At 39.7% G+C, this 17,906-nt stretch overlaps 1 protein-coding gene across 2 annotated transcripts in view; it reads left to right on the top strand.

The window, feature by feature from the left end:
• Window positions 1-16,565, top strand: part of LOC121646213 (seizure protein 6-like) — a 179,942-nt gene extending 163,377 nt beyond the window's left edge. For both annotated transcript variants that reach the window (XM_041995110.1, XM_041995109.1), the window contains 8 exons: window positions 4,473-4,669; window positions 6,215-6,409; window positions 7,292-7,483; window positions 9,107-9,301; window positions 10,788-10,890; window positions 13,516-13,630; window positions 15,118-15,126; window positions 15,267-16,565. In XM_041995110.1, the coding sequence (XP_041851044.1) occupies window positions 4,473-4,669; window positions 6,215-6,409; window positions 7,292-7,483; window positions 9,107-9,301; window positions 10,788-10,890; window positions 13,516-13,630; window positions 15,118-15,126; window positions 15,267-15,296 (1,036 nt within the window). In that variant the 3' untranslated portion in view covers window positions 15,297-16,565. The remainder of the gene's footprint in view (window positions 1-4,472; window positions 4,670-6,214; window positions 6,410-7,291; window positions 7,484-9,106; window positions 9,302-10,787; window positions 10,891-13,515; window positions 13,631-15,117; window positions 15,127-15,266) is intronic.
• Window positions 16,566-17,906: the final 1,341 nt, after the last annotated feature.

Here is a 17,906-nt window from a genome sequence, read left to right as displayed (position 1 = left end):
TGCTTTGTTTTAAGTCAATAAAAACCCATATTGTGTATTTATTCTTAACAATTGCAGTTGTAAATTCTTCCAATATTTCCATAATTGCTGTGGCTGTAGATCTGTTTGTTCTAAATCCATACTGACTCTAACTCAGCGACTTATTCTTTTCAATAAAATTATCCAGTTTTTGTGCAAACCGTTTTTCAAGCACTTTTGAAAATTGTAAAAGTAAAGACACTGGTCCATAATTAGTAAACTTCTTTTTATCTCCTGTTTTGAAAAGTGGGATAACCTTTGCGAATTTCATTTTATCTGGAAAAATGCCTTTATGGAAAGAAAGATTAAAGACATAACTGGTTTACATATACAATTAATTTTTGTTTTACAATAACCATATCTATCCCATCACTATCAATTGATGTCTTATTTTTAGATTTAGTCACAATTGATCTGATTTAATTTTCATTCACTTCTCCCAAAAACATAGATTGCAACACTTTACAGCCTCCACTTTATATTGGATAGACTTTTAAAACATTTTATGGTTTCTTTGAATATGAACTTTTATATACTGTAAACTATTCTCTTCAGACAGACATTTTTCCCTTTGGTCTTAAAACGGTAGAGGTGAATCCCCTTCTAAAAAAGAAGAATTTAGACTCCACTGTTTTTAAAAACCAACCTGTATCCAACTTACCATTTCTAAGTAAAATGATAGAAAAATGAGTTTTTGTTAAGTTGAATAAGCTCTTAAAGAGAAACAAGATCTTGAAAAAATGTCAGTCTTATTTTTAGGATGAACCCTGGGCCTGTTAAAGATCTTAAATGTAATTTAAAGGCACAAAAACTTTCAGTCCTGGTTCTACTGGATCTGAGCGCTGCCTTTATTACACTAGATACTACATTTGATTAAACAGACTTAGAAGTCTGGTGGGCCTCTCAGGTACTGTTCTTAACTGGTTTTACTCTTATCTCACAGAACGACGGTTTAATAGATACCTGCTCCTCAAGAATCCATGAAATAACTTGTGGGGTTCCCCAGGGATGAATTTTAGGCCAAATATTTTGTAATCTGTACATGTTGCCTCTTGGGGATGTCATCAGATGAGACGGCGCTGATTTTCACAGATGATGATAAGCAGCTTTACATCGACCTGTCTCCTGATGACCTAGACCCAGTTAATGTTCTCTTAAACTCTGTTTGAGATATAAAGTCATGAAGGGCAGAGAATTTCTTTCAGCTCAATCAGGACAAAACTGAAGATTTAATTTTGGTCCTGAAGACAAGAAAGAGATCATTTCATCCAAACTGCAGATTTCAAACCCTTTCAGTGTGTGAGAAATCTGGATGTCCTTTTTGACTTTAAGATGGATTTTATTCAACACATTAACAATGTAACAAAACAGGATTTTATCATCTTAAAAACACCGCCAGAGACCGCCCATTTCGCTCTCTTGCCAGCATCGAGATGCTGACACATGGTTTTATTTCTAGTAGAAAAGATTGTTGGAATGCATTGCTCTCCGTACATTTCAGGATTGATTTAAAGGTTCTTTTAATTGTTTATAAATGTCTTAATGGTCTTGGGCCTTCTTATTTATCAGACCTTATTTTTTATTTATGAACCCTCGCAAACACTGAGGTTCTCTGGTACTGGCCTGTTGTTTGTTCCTAAATAACTAAAACTTACGGCAAGGCCTTGTTCCATCACTATGGTCCTCTTCTATGGAACAGCCTGCTTGAGGCCTCAGTGCTGTAGAGACTATTGATGTTTTTAAAAAGAGGTTCAAGACCTACCTTTTTAGCTTAACTTATAACTAATTTTACTTCATTTATTCACTTTTAAATGAACCTATCTTTACCTTTTATGTAGTTATTAAACTTTGTATTTAATTTATTTACTTATTTATTTTAATTCTACTTTCATTAGTCTTTTTTGTTGTTACAGTTTTAGATTAATTTGAGCTTTACTTTACATATTTATTTTTTCCACTCCAGTGTTTTACTCATAGGGGTTCTCTGCATTGGGAGCTATGCCTGCTCTTTCTGCGTGGCCATTCCCATGAAGAGTGTACTTGACGGTGAGTCAGGGCCCTGCACTTCAGCCTTATGTTCGGTCTGCCTTGATCTGGGTCATTCCCATGATGATGGTCTTTGTAGTCACAGGTTGGGTTGTCTCTTATTGTCGATGCACCCCTAAGATATCATTTATTTACCTGGTGCGAAAACATATGTTTGTTAACACTGTTGTTGTTGTTTTGTTTTTGTTTTTTTGACTCAATGTCCATTTAGCTTGTGTATCATAGAATATGATTGTGTGTGCTTTGATTTGTTTTGTGATAAACTTTGGGTTTGCTTGTGATTTTATTATTTAAACAGTTCATATCATGTAAAATACTTTGTGTTGTTCCTATGCATGAAACGTTCTTTAAATAATGTTTGATTTGATTTAATATTAAAATTACTGATATTGTGATAACATTATTAAAAACTTTTTTCTACGTTTTATGTCTTTTTGTTGTTGTTTCGGAACCAGAAAAGTTCTGTAGACAACACAAAACAGCATCTTCATTGATTTATCATTGCCCTGGGGGGCTCAGGATGTCATAGGGTATCTATGAATATCTATGCAGTATTCTTCATAACAAATCATACGAGCCATTTGTGAGACCAGCCTGACCACAGTTAATTAAGTGAAACTATGATAAAGATATTAATAAGAATTTTTTTTTCTATATTAGTAAACCAGAAAAGTCATGCAGACTCCATTGATTTAACATTGCCTCATTTGGACTAGTACTCTGGACTAGTACCGTAAGCCACTACTGTTGACCAGTACCATGGACTAGTACTGTGAACTTTTATAGGTAACTGATTCTTACAACAGACAAAAATCAATGGATTAAAAAATTGCAGGGAAAAAAACAGCAACACCAATCCAATTTGTTTCCTGATTCTAAAATGTAGCAGGTGTCCGTGGTCTATCAGAGGAAGAGTAGATAGTTCAATAAGTGGAACGGTAGTGGTTTAAAACTTGCTTCATCCTTGTTGTGGTCACAGGAAAACACTTTACCTATTGTCTCTCCAATGCTGGTAAACAAATGCTTAGTGGTCAGAGAGGCCATTGGGTTGGGTCACGGGGGCAATAGCCTAAGCAGGGAAGCCCAGATTTCCCTCTCCCTGGCTACATTTGCCAGGTTGTCCGAGGGGATCCCGAGGCATTCCCAGACCAGCCGAGAGATGTAATCCCTCCAGTGTGTCATGGGTCTTCCTTGACGTATCCTCCCAGTGGCACATGCCCGAAATACCTTACCGGGGAGGCAACCTTACCAGATGCCTGAGCCACATCATCTGGCTGCTCTTGTTGTAGTAGAGCAGTGACTCCAATCTGAGCCTGTCCCACATTACTGAGCTTCTCACCCTATCTCAAAGGGAGAGTCCAGCCACCATGTGGAGGAAGGTTATTTCAGTCGCTTGTATCTGCAATCTCATTCTTTTGGTCACTACCTACAGTTTGTGACGATAGGTGAAGTTAGGAAAGCAGAGTTCACATCACTGCAGACAATCCACCGGTCCACCTGTCGACCTTCTACCCCATCCTTCCTTCACTTGTGAACAAGACCTTGAGCAAGACCCTGAGGTACTTAAACTCCTGCAATTTGGTAATGACCTCATTCCCGACCCAGAGAGGACACTCCACCTTTTTCTGGCTGAGGACCATGGTCTCGGATTTGGAGGTGCTGATTCTAATCCCAACTGCTTCACACTCTGCTGTGAAACACTCCAGCAAGAGTTGGAAATCACACCCAATGAAGCCAATAGAAACACTTTATTTGCAAAAGCAGGCCACCAAACTGGATCCCTTAAACACCTCGGTTACGCCTAGAAATTCTTTCCATAAAAGTTATGTACAGAATCAGTGGCAAAGGACAGCCTTGGCAGAGCCCAACCCCACTGGAAACAAATTCTACTTACTGGTGGCAATGGTGACCAAGCTCTGGCACCAGTTATACAAGGACCGGACTGCTCGTACAAGGCGTCTGGTACTCTTACTCTTACTCTGGGACACGGTCAAATAGTTTCTCCAAGCCTAAAAAGCACATGTGGACAGCCTCCAAAATACAAATTTTTCAGATTCCTTTGGGGGGGGGGGGGGGGGGGGGGGGGGGGGGGGGGGGGGGGGGGGGGGGGGGGGGTACATTCAAAGGAATAATAAGAAACACTACGATTTCAATAGACCTTTGCATCACTTTCAGTGCTCGGGCCTAAAAATAATAAATTGTTTCAAGAAGCTCATTTTAAAACCTTATTTCTATACTTATTTAGTCTATATTTATTTAGTCTGTTAAAACTGGAATATAGCACATAGACTGAATTAAGTTTATGTTTGTGCAGCTTTTTTTTAAAAATCTGTGTCTAATGCTAACAGATCTGGGAGTGCATCTATTTCCAATTAGTCCAGAGTGTGTTTGGTGTGTGTGTCTTACAGGTTGAACATTGGAAAGAATGATATATTGACTATTTATGATGGAGATGACCTTACAGCCAGAGTCCTGGGTCAGTACGGGGGATTAAAACCTCACTTTAAAATCTACACCTCCACCGCAGATGTCACCATCCAGTTCCAGTCTGACCCCGCCACCAACATCTACGGATATGGAAATGGCTTCATCATCCACTTCTTTGGTAAACTTTACACACATCCTGTATATATTCACATCAGGATATGCTGACATGCATTGATTTTTTTTAATTCAGCAACTTATTAAGATGTACATTAATGAAAAGAAAAGTACCAAACACATCAACTCTAATAGTAACAACAGATATAAAAATCATTTTTTTTACAGTGTAAACAAATGAGAAACATGGGAAACAAGAAGCTACAAATTTAAGGTTAATTCTCCATTCTCTATATTTATATGAGCAACAGATGAGATGCAAATGATTCAGGGAGGAAGAAGAGAGGAAAGTTGTTTAAAAAAGAAGTAAGGTGAGACATTTGTCTCTGTTGGTCTAGAAAAATTAAAGTGGCAGAAAGAGGGAGTAAAAATTTCTGTGAGCAAAAACTTTCCATGAGTTCAGCCCTCGTCATGTCTGATCAGAGTTAATGATTTCAGATGGAAATAAAGGCTGCAGAATACAGATGATCAGCAAAGACGGATTATAGGAAGGAAGGATTTAATTCCAGTTTGTCGTGAGTTGAAACATAAAGCACCAATGCTGCAGCTGCTGCAGTCATACTTTTCCAACTGTGGTACTTGGCCTCCCTCTGGTGGTACAATGAATACATTTACAGCTAATGCACAGGATAATCGGTAAATTACAGATAGATTCTTCTGCATTACCAAATGAAAACCCTCGTATCTCTGGTTTTCAGAGTTCATCAATGTAACACAAAACCTGGAAGAGAGGTTTAGGTCTGAACTTTGCAGTAAAACTGACAGCAACTCCAGCCTTTTCCTTCTGTTGTTTCTTTCCACTTTTCTTCCTGTATTTATTGTTTGTTTTATATAATTGTAAATAAATGTTGGTATTAACAATACAGTAATGATGTTAAATGGTGATGCTAGCCCGTCATCTGTACTGGGTTCCGGTTAGAGAGCGAATGAACCAGGCAGAGTTTGTGAATCCATTTGATTTATTACTGGGTTGAGCTTGTACATCCGTAACAATTACAGGAACAGGCAATAAGGCTAAAAAGGCCGTATTTATATGTATACACAAATGTATGGTTCTGAAACAACACGGAAATAAAATATATATTCAATGATATAACCGTATTAACATTCTTCTAACAATAACATAAAAACTTTCTTCAAAACAGGTTAGCTCTATTCTGGGACATAGCTTTAGCTTAGTAGCTTTAATGTAGCTGGCAGCTTAGTAGAAGCACTGAACACAGTAATCAGCATCTGTATTTAAATCAAAACGGTATCATTTAATCTATTCTGCCAGGCATAGTGATCAATGCAACCAATGCCTCCTACATAAAACACCATGTGTAACCAACTTACTGTGTTTCAAGCACGTTTACAATGTTTCCAAAGGACCCCAAAGAACCTAATAGCTCTTTAGCTGTTCTTAGTAATGCTTCTCTCAAACTAAAACAACATTGCCCTGTAGGGGGAATTCAGAACAGTTGGCATTAATAGGTTAAATAGTCTAATTTTCTGTCCTCATGTTTCCATCTCTTTGTCTGCTCTCTCATCGTTTTCTCCACTCCTGCAGAAGTAGCTCGTAACGACACTTGTCCTGAGCTCCCTGAGATTGCTAACGGCTGGAAGAGTTCATCCCAGCCTGAGCTGGTCCAGGGCACCGTGGTGACTTACCAGTGTTACCCCGGTTATCAGCTGTTGGGCTCCGAGCTGGTCATGTGTCAGTGGGACCTCACCTGGAGTGGTGACATTCCCACTTGTGAGAGAGGTGAGAACAAAGGTGTCAGAGCTACGCCCCATCAGATAACCAGATATGGTGGTGGTGGTGGGGTCAGCGCCATCACCTCACAGGCAGAGACGATATGAGGAAAAGTTGTTGAGGTCACATCATCCAGTCTGGACCTTCCTTCATCCATGTTTTTCAGGATTGACATCTTCATCACAAACCCCCTTTACAGGGAGCAATATGAGATGCTACAGTACAGAAGCTGTTTGCAAACAAATTCCTAAGACTACTTTACTACTTCCTAGGACCACTTTATTCATTCCTAAGACTACTTTACTAAATCCTTAATCCATAAGTTACTTCTAGTTCATTTTTATGTTTATATACTGTGTGTGTGTGTGTAGATGTGTATGTGTTGTGTGTTGTGTATATAGTTTATATGTATTGGTATGAATATATATCTTTATACATATACTTGCCAAGACCTGTTTCCTCCCACTGACACTTTGCACCTGTGCTTCTTGTGCACTGCTGCTACAACTATTTTTAAATGACCTCTCTGGGACAAATACAGTTTTTTTTAATTAAATTGATTTGAATTGAATGCTAAGACTACTTTACCCATTCCTAGGACTACCTTACTACTTCCTAGTGCTACGTTATTCATTCATAGGACTACTTTACTAATTCCTGAAACTAGCCAATAATTAATATCTAATGATATAATCCCTCAATATGCTGATTGTTTTTTTTTTACAGTCATATCTTAAAAATGGACAAACCCCTGACACATCTTCACCTGCCCAGTCCTTCCCAGGCAGTTAAATATCATTTACACTATGTTTATTTAAAGTAAAATCGCATCTAGGATAAAAGATTAAACCTATGCGGGCAATAAGCAGCATGTTTCTTCTTTGTGTCCAGCTGTATCCTGTTCTGATCCTGGGAAAGTGGAGAATAGCACGCGGGTTATGTCTGCCCCACATTTTATTGTGGGTTCAACTATCCAGTATATCTGCAACAAAAGATTTAGGCTTTCTGGAAACAGCCTGCTCACCTGCTTCAGTCGAGGCTCTCTGGGCCCCAGATGGAACCAGAAGCTGCCTAGATGCCTGCGTAAGTACAAAACAGTTTCAAGACTTGATAGGATTTGTTAACTGATTGACATGGATGTAAACTTCTACTTTAAGGTGAGCTTCATTAAAGGGAAACTACTAAATAAGGTTGTTCAACATTAGTTTCAAAGCAGTCTGGGGAAAAACAAGGGGTTTTCTGCAGATGAAAAGAGGGAAATAAAGGACTGAAAACACTGGGCATTTCAGGAAAACTTCAGTGAGATTGTTGTAGCGTTAATAAATAAGTATGTGATTAAAGACATTGGTTCAGATATAAACAGATGAAGGAAAGTCTCATCAGGAAAATGCATGATATTCAGAGATCAGCTGTTAAAAAAACCGCTGATGAGCAGCAGCAGGTATTTGAAGCTGCTGGTGAACCCCTCCATCAGGATCCTCCAGAGGCTTCAGTTGTTCAGTTCCCCTAACCAATTATGTTTGCAGTGGATTCAGAAATACATGAAGATTAATTTTCAAACAGTTTTTTCTTTAATGGATGCAGTGATACACTTGATGGTCCAGATGGAAGGAGGTCTGGATGGTCAAGATGGATGGAGTTCTGCCTAACTGCCTAACCATCTCATCATGAGTGTAGTTTTAATTAATTTTAATTACACTTAGACATCAAAAACAAGAACCACAACACAACTTCTGGGGCCTGCTATATAGTACATAAGCTCTCTATCGGGAGATATGGCCTGGTGCTTATCGCAATTTTGCGATGTTGGCACCTAGTGAGTTTATCACCAAGAGTTACAACGGGGCTGCAGGAACAAGCATGTTCACTGGGGCTGCCATTGTTAGTATTGAATGCGCATGTAGACGCATCTGTGTTTGAGTGACATTACATCATAGTTACGTCTGGGAAGTTAAACCTGGCAGGACGTCACACAGAGAGACGATCATAGACAAACAGAAGATCAGAGAGACAGACAGATACATAGATCTAACTATTTAACTTCTGGGTCAAGAAGTTAAAAAGTACTGCCTTTCGACCTGCCTTTCTAGCTGGCCTCATGCAGCACAGCTCAGCATCTTTCACATAGTGCATGACTGAAGGATTACCTGAATGAGTTTCCTCTTTGAAGAGGAGAGGATTTTCAGTATATTATGCACACACACAGTAGGATAACAAAAAGAGTTCAGTGCTAAAATTGGGTTTTTTCTGCCTAGGGTCTGGATAGCTTTTTATCTGTTATCAGACAGTTGTTTTTTTTTTTCTCAAGTGTATTTCATCTGTTACTTTTGTTCCTTCTGTATTAAAGTCCTCTCTGTTCCACCCACTCTGAAAGGTGTCCACCAAGCTGGGAAATTATTTTCATCCTTCCTAGAAAAGCTCAGCTGGAGCACACAGCATGTTTGACATGTCTGAATGACATAAAGACTGCCCTGTCTGAGCTGTGCCAGCTGGGTTTGTCGTGGAAATGCTTCTTCTGTGCTTTAATAATTCATCTCTGCAGAGCATAAATGTCCAACCTGATCTGATGGCAGCATCATCTTTTTAATGATGTCACTGATTAAAAATTAAAACAAAACATTTTATTTTAAATATTAATTAATCCAATGACCTGCAACAAAAGACATTTTACACCTTTTTCCCTCTAAATTTTCCTTCTATGTCCAGCTGAGACTTTTGAGCCTTGCAGTCATCCAGGGACCCCCTCCAATGCGACCTCCAGCTCCAATAAGCTTCACTTCCAGGTTGGAGAGACCCTGCACTACTCCTGCCACTCTGGACACCAGCTCTTGGGTGATCCTGTTCTCCACTGTGTCTCTGGACACCCATCTCAGTGGAGTAGGCTGCCACCTGTCTGTAAAGGTACAGAAGTTCATCTTGATCTGGTGTTAAACTAGTTGTCATTGTCCAGGGGCCTCATTTATCAAGCTGTGCGTAGCAAACTACAGGTGGCGCCTGCAGCGCGAAAAGGAAATGCTGCACACTTCAACTTTCAAATTTATAAAGCATCCTACACCTGTCTCTGTTTATAAATCAGAATCAACTCAAAGGTGGGCGCACATGAGGGAACGGCTTGCCACTCCCACACGGTGGCTATGAAAGGTCAGGTTAACACCTATAATAAATATTCATCACATCATTTCCATGATGGCTCGGGAGGGAAAAAGAGGGAAGAACGAGATCTTTTTGGGTTGTGAGACAAAGATCCGTATCACCACATTGAAAAATGTAAAAATGTTTAATTGGTGGGCACGGCGTTGGCATTACTTTGTGTCAGAAAGGCAGAATAGTAGCAGCAGCTAGCAGATACTGTCATCGCAGTGTCAGAAGGCAAGACATGCTAGAGCTGGATATCTCAGTCGTTAGAGCATCTGTCTGCCATGTGGGAGACCAAAGTTTGAATCCCACTGTTACGATGGACCAGACAGGTGACGGGTTCTGGACCCACACTGCAGACACTGAATAGCCAGGAGGCAGAGGATGATTATGAAAAGGATTTTAATGTAGATGTGAAGCGAACAGGAATCCGTTTTCCAAATCCAAGGACCAGAGAGGCTGACTGTAGACTGGACGGCCGGGTGAGCAGGCAGAGTCAGACGTGAGGTTTGGGTTGGAGCCAGAGACGAGGAAGTGGATCGGAACGGGGAAGCAGTCCAGGAGGTTGGCAGGCAGACGGAACAGGCAGGATCCAAGACACCAGGAGTCTAGACACAGGGATCAAATTGTTAAGCATGAAACTGGTTTCAACAGAGAAACTGGTTTCAACAGAGAAACTAGAAAGGCCACGATATACCAGCTGAGTAACTGGGGGATCCGGCAAGGAGTGGAGAAAAGCCTGGTGTTTATATACTGTGGTGGTGATGAGAGGATGAGGTTCTGGTGTGATGATCTGCCCAGGTGAGATGATTGCTGCTGCTGCTGCTGAACTCTCCAGGTAGGAAACAAACATGACGCACAAGACAGACAGAGGGAGCCAGACGCACACACTAGGATAATCTGGGGACACATATACACAGGGGAGACAGACAGGGACCCTAACACCCACAGTGGTTAATCGCTTTGGAGAACCGCATCTGCTAAATGACAGTGCTGGTAATTTATTATTTTTTTTTATTTAGAAAATAAATATATGTACAGATACATCTGTGACCGGTACCAGTTTATTTAGTGTTAAATAATAGTTGGTGTGCATGAGGAGAGGATGACTGAGAAACAAATTGTTCGACCCTAATCACTGTGGATGCCAAGTTTGCAGTTTGGTGTAGGACATTGTAACTCTGGCAGAGGGTACTTTTACATAAATACAAAATATTCAAATATAAAACCAATGCTATCTGTTTTACTACAGTGTCTTCTGCAAACTTTGGGATGGAGAGAGTCCAGGTGACTGTTGCTGTCCTCATCATCATCCTCCTCATCCTCTGCACGGGGGTCTACCTTTACTATTCGAAGTATGTATAAAGTGAAGGATAAAAACAAAAGCTTTTTTTAAACCAGTTGAAAAAGAGTGTCTCTAAGTACCTTAAAAGAAAATCAATATTACCTTGAATTCTACATTGTATATACACTGTGGCCCTGATCTATTAACGCTTTGCGTGTACTAAAACAGGTGCAGACGGCTTTGCTCCGCTAAAATCGGCCCAAGCTTATCTATCAAAGCCGCAAACATGGAACTGCGTCAGTTATCCTGGCAAAACTGCGCCGCTCTCCACTTTGCGTTTCTGAAGCTACTGCATATGCATTATGGGCATTCCGGCCAGAAAGTGCACATTAGTGGGAGGAGACTATGCAAATAAATCTGGTTTGCGCAGCAGTGGGATTCATGTAGCCCGCAAATAGTTTGCGGTGTTTATGTTTGCTCTAAAAAATAGCGTTTCTGAAAAGCAGGTGCTAATTGGCACAACAGTATACGCGCAATGGCTGCAGTAATAATTTTAAGGAGGAGGCACAGACACCATGAAAGGCGACTAAGATAATGCATTTTTTTCTATTATATTAATATATTTAGAATGCCAGAGAAGAGGATTGTGGAGACGATCCAGCGTTGCAATATTAGAATTGCTGGATAAGTTTAAAGACTTTATCATGCCTGTCTTTTATTATTATTATTATTATTTCTTTATAGCTTTTAAACCTTTATTATTTCTTATTTGTTCCTTGCATGTTTTTATATGTACAATACCTTGGTTCCTAAAGGTTGTTGTTAGTGTGCCTTATAAATAAATTGAACTTGAATATGAAACTATATTGCAGCATTTCTGGTGACATTTAGATTTTTTTCCTCGACTTCCGCAATATTTTTATTTGTCTCCTTTATTTGTCTCAACTTCTATCGGATAAAAGTTAATTTTGCGTTTGCGGTTTCCTTGCTCTCCAGAACCTTACATGACAGAGCAAACAGCGCCGCTAAATCCTCATTTAAATACTGCTGTTTGCTCCGCAAATGATAACAGGAGCAGTCTTAATAGATCAGGCGCTAATCGTAGAAACATAACCAGAGCAAAACTGCGCAGCAAATGTTAAATAGCGCAGCAGTTTTGCCCTCGTCATAACTCAGCCCCTGTGTGTATAATATATATATATTACAAACACAGTTTACAAACACAGTTTTTTACAGTCTCGTAACATCTGTGTCTAAACGAGTTTTATTTAGCTGGGCTGAGGGAAAAATGGCTCTTTGAATTGTCAAGGTTGTAGACACCTGCGCTAAACAAATAAACACATATATATATTGAGATATATATATATATATATATATCAAATATTTATGAGAAAGAAGGATGAAATGTTCAGGATTTACTAACTAAAAGGTAAAAAGTCAGCAGGATGAATTTAAAGCTGTGAAGCTGCTTCCTTCTAAACACAGAAGGAACAATATGTGATGAATATCAGCATCACGTGAACAGACAGAAAGCAGGATGAGAATCTCACAGCTTCGAGATGGTGAGGAGAGAGAAATATTCACAATATGCACAATAACTTCCATCCATGCACCTTCACTGCTTCATTATCCAGATTTGTGGCCTATAAATTCTCTAACTTTGGATTCTTAGCTTGACTGTTTAGCTTCACCTCTTGCACCTGCAGCCTCCGCTACCGGGAGTTAAGGGGTTAGCATCCGGTTTTACTGGTGAAGCGTCAGGTCTGTAGATTTAACTGTAAACATGTGTGGTATCCACAGAAAGTCCAGAATCTCAGCTACCAGCTCAGACAAACCATTTCTATCACCAACAAACACAGTTAAGACAACAAACAATTAAAAACCAGGTACACAAGTCTCTCTTTCTTTCTCTCTCTCTCTCTCTATGCAACAAGCCAACAAGTGAAGAAATTTAGCCTCCTTGTGGATTTGAATGATCAATTTAAACCATTAAAGCATAAATATCACAACTCTATTGGCATTTAATTTTAAAGTTTTTTACATCATTATTTGTAGATTAGACATTTTCAATTTTTTTTCTTCGGTTCTCCAGTAAAAAAAAAAAAAGAGAGAACTTTGTCCAGCACATACCAAAGTCACGGGGAGTCATTTCAGAATCTCCAGATAACTTAATTATTAACTAGTGAGACAATAGCATTGAAACAGTTGGCATTGTACAGTCTCAATTTTTTTAACACCACATAATCACATTTTATCATCTCAACAACTAATAAGAGAAACAGAAAAATCCTATAACTAATTTTAAAAATTAAAAATCATTTTAATCTGATCAGATATCTTAACTGATCTGCATTTAAAAGTCATATCACAGCCTCTTCAGCAGTTAAATCAGCATTTCTCTTTTTAGATAAATGTACGGTGCATGTTTTAGTTATTTTTAAAACCTCTAACAAAACATCCTTTTAGAATAAAGCTGTCATGGTATCAGGACGACACACGAAGACAAAAAAGTCCAAAACATGCTGCACGATTCAGAGATATCATAAAACCTTTTAACATTCCGTAATAAACTGGTTATGCTGCAATGGTTTTACAAGATAAATGTTGGTGCGTTTGAACCTTCCTGCTTGATGTCGTATCATACTTTGATTTCTCTAACCTTTGACTGGGGACTTTTTTCTCTCTCTGTAACCAGGGGTCAGAGGAAGCCCCTCCAGTTCTCCCTGTCCTCCAGCTCACCTTATGAAAACATCATTGGAGAAACCATGATAGACACCTCCGTCTATCATGGCCACACCTTTGAGACAACGGTGAGACAACAGTCTGCAGATTAAACCAACTCAGTCTACAGTTATTATTGAGTAGTTAACTGAAGAAGATTAGCTGGAAAAAGTCATGATGAGCTGGCTATCCTGGGATTCTCCTGACTGACCATTGATGGAGGTTTCCACCATCAACATCAGCTGATGGTATTTACCTGAAAACTATTAAAACACCTGGAAAACTGCTCAGGTTCACTTTTTACCTTCTGCTGTTGCACAGTTCCTCGTCAGACATTACTTATTCCTAGAAATATTTTACTCATTTTTAGAACTAATTTAATAAAATTCCAAGGACTACTTCACCAATTCCTACTTTTCAAATTCCATTGATTACTTTATTCATTCCCAGATGAACCGGGCTGCTGTCCTCTGGTGTCCACTAAAAGTAATGTGGTTTTCTTTTAGGAGAAAATGGTTTATGTTTTCTACTGTCTTCCAGCTGAATTTACTCTAGTACAGTAACACGTCTGCAATCCTAATCTTATACATTTCAGCTTTCTTTTGAGACGAAAAGTAGCCTTGTAGTTTTGAAGATATAATTTTTGGTTTGTCATTTCAGATAGATTTCAGTTCAGTTAGGGACAGAATGTTATGGCTCAGACTGACCCTACAGAAGATCAGAGACCTCAGGATTGGACAATTAAAATTTTGTAAGCCAGGCAGGTGTATCTTGAAAGTAAAATCTGGTTTTGATAACTGGCTCTTCTGTGAACTGAATGACTGGCAGTGGGGGACCGTACCGTCAGAGGTGATGAGATCTTCACAGGCATCCTCTCTAGAGAGTTGCGAGTAACAGGTGATTAACTGGAATGAAAACTGGAGAGTTAATAAAGATCCAATACTTAGAATCAGACATTTTTTTTTAAGATACGGTGTTCCTTTCCATCCATCCAACAAGGAAGAAAAAGCTTGGTCAGAATCTAACCCCAATCTGATAAGACAGCCCAGGAGCCAAAAGACGTAAAACCACAAGGAGGAAGCAGAGATTACCAGGCTTGGGGAGGAAGTACAAAAACATCCTGGGAAGGACAAAAAGGTCGTAGACTGAGTAGGGCTGGATTCGCACAGGCGATAACTGAAGATCTGGCAGTGAGAAGCAGAAAGACTGCTGCTTAACAAGGGAGCAACACAGGTGGAGAGCATCAGCAATCAGTGCTTAAGGAAAGATGCTTTCAGAGACAGCTGGGAAAAACCAACCTCAGCCCAAAACCATGATAGAAAGAAATGCACGTTAATAAGAAAGAGGTTAAATACCAATATTTGTTTCTTTTGGAAGATATCATGTCATTTGAGTAGATGAAATGGTTAGTGGGTTATACTTTTTAGGGTTAGTTTGCTGCTGTTATTGTTTTGTTTTGTTTTTGCATTTTTCATATCTTCCTTTATGTTGAGCTGTCCTTTTGCCACTGTGGCAGGTAAATGGTACTAATAAAATCTTACCTTTTTCTTTATGTTTCATGCTGGAAATCCTAAAGATCACTGAGGTGAGTGTCATCATATACACTGTGACATTATTTTAATATTCACTGCTGGTTTATGCAGATTTAGACTCATCTGTCTCTGTGGGGAATCAAGTAAAGTTTTTATATCCTTCTCTCACTGAACATTTTTATTCTTTTCTCAGGAAACCAGAGAATATGAGGTTTCCATCTGAAGACACCAGCATTGTCTGTGTTGCAGAATAAACTGATATGAATCTGACTGGCTTTTTCAATGCTCTTCACACTCACTCCTCTGTGGCAATGAGCCTCCTTTTATCGACACCACGGGGCCTAGAGAAGCTTTTCACCAGTAAAAGTCCAGCAGCAACAGGCTGTACAGTTATTACTCCCTTCTTCACATCCTGAGGGCATCTCAGACAGCAGAAGGAAAGGGAGGGAAACGGTGGAACTGCAACTTTTCTGTTACTTAACCTTCATTAAACATCCTGACATCAGCTTTTATCAGTGCCACTAAAACTACTACTTATTATACTGATTAACCTCCTGGAGCTTACTGTACCTTAAACAAAAGGAATTCCTCTGCTTTTGAGAGGGAGTTGTTGGATCGATGGTTTAGGACAGAAATGGGTCCTGGGGTAAAATTATCCAAGCTCAGTAACAAGAAACAGCTAGCTTTGCCCAGTGATTAAATATTTACCATGAACAACTCTGGAAATGAATAAAACATGCTGTATATTAATAACGTTAAAATTGAAAAATAGAGAAGGAGTATTTTACTCATCTACTGTTGAACAAAACGGTGGAAGATGTGAGGAAATGAAGTTTGGAAAATATCTGCAAACAAAAATTAAAATCAATGTGACAGTTTCCAGGGATTCCTGTTTTTGTTGTTAATTTAACTTATAGATTTTGTATTCCTGTAGAAATGTGAGTTTATTCTTGGTAAAGAATAAGAGATGTTTACTGACTGATTTCTGCAGACATCAGCCAGTTTATTAATCCTTGTATTACAGCAGATTGTCAGGTCAGGATTTTAAAGGGAAAATATTGTGGAAAAATAAAAAAAAACTTTTTGTTCTCATGCTTGTGTGTTTGGATGTTTGTTTGACTTTCAATTTAAAATCTCTGGCTAACAAAACTCTGTCCCACTTTTGGTCTTAAAATTCATCAGTTCAGTCTTGTTGCATCCAAGCCTGTGAATGAACCCTTCAGATCAGCAGTCAGTGTTTCTGGTATATTTCTAAAGTTACAATCAGAATTTTCACCAGCAACACTTTTATCTCGGGAAAATAAACCACATTATCAGTGCATCGTCCATGATTTTTTTAATGGTTTTTATTGATGTTAATTCATGAAAATGTTGAACACAACAAAATGACTCTGTTTTCCAAGACAGAACAAAATGATTTAATAAAGGTGGGCACATGCTACAGGATAATCAGGCCATTTTTGTCCCAATCTTTCTCTACGATCAAAGCTAGCAAAGGCCCGATTGTCAGATTTTTACAAACAATACCGCGTCCCATTTTCCTGTGGTGTGGGGGTTTGTTCAGCATGATTTTGTCCGATCTGATCCACTCAGAAGGAGAGATCGTAGATAATGGACATGTTTAACATTTGAGACTAGAAATCCTGTAGTGTGTTGGGGGGCTCTGAGAGGAATCTGTAATGTCACGTGTCCTGGAATGAAAGCCAATCAAGACACAAGCTGACTCAGCTGACTGACGAAGTAAAAACAAAGAAAAAACATGCCCCTCAGCTAGAGCTCTATACGGTCTGATAAAAAAAAAATAGATTCAATCATGGTAGCGCGCTGCATTTTTGGCAGTAACGGTAATGCAGTTATATTGATGGGAAGACTGATCAATCAGATTACTTGTTACTGAAAAAAGGATCACTGTTAGCAATGCCTTTATTTATAATGCTGTTATTACGTTGTTATTCCCATCACTGGTTATTTGCAAAAACTGTTTGCATAGTTGCTTTTCTTTTTTGTGTTTTTTTGGAAAGTAGGAGGCTTATAGATTATATATATATATATATATATATATATATATATATATATATATATATACTTTATATATATATATATATCATGGACCCACGTTTCCCTTGCCCAGACGTGGGTCACCAGGGCCCCCCTCTGGAGCCAGGCCTGGAGGTGGGGCACGGAGGCGTGCGCTTAGTGGCCGGGCCTTTGCCCATGGGATTCGGTTGGGCTCAGGCCGAAAGGGTGACATGGGCCCCGACTTGGCGCCTGTGCATTGGGGTTTACCCCGGTGGATAAAAGGGTAGCCTCCCTCCACCTTCAGGTGGGGGGGACGGGTCCTGACTGTTGTTTATGCTTATGCACCAAACAGCAGTTCAGATTACCCACTCTTTTTGGAGTCCTTGGACGTGGTGTTGGAAAGCACTCCTTCCAGGGACTCCCTCGTTCTGCTGGGGGACTTCAATGCCCACGTGGGCAATGACAGTGAGACCTGGAGGGGCGCGATTGTGAGGAACAGCCCCCCTGATCTGAATCCGAGTGGTGTTTTGTTGTTGGACTTCTGTGCTCGTCATGGATTGTCCATAACGAACACCTTGTTCAGGCATAAGAGTGTCCATATGTGCACATGGCACCAGGACAATCTAGGCCAGGGGTGGCCAACGTCGGTGCAGGGGTGCATGTAAAACCTGCAGGATGGTGGCTCTCGATGACCGACGTTGGCCACCCCTGCTGAAGAAGAAGTCCTATTGGGCCTTTTTGGCCTGTGGGACTCCAGAGGCAGCTGATGGGTATCGGCAGGCTAAGCGGAACGCAGCTTCGGCCATCACTAAGG

Source organism: Melanotaenia boesemani, chromosome 9 (assembly GCF_017639745.1).
Source record: "Melanotaenia boesemani isolate fMelBoe1 chromosome 9, fMelBoe1.pri, whole genome shotgun sequence".
Taxonomy (NCBI): domain Eukaryota; kingdom Metazoa; phylum Chordata; class Actinopteri; order Atheriniformes; family Melanotaeniidae; genus Melanotaenia; species Melanotaenia boesemani.
This window is presented reverse-complemented; position numbering and strand designations above follow the sequence as displayed.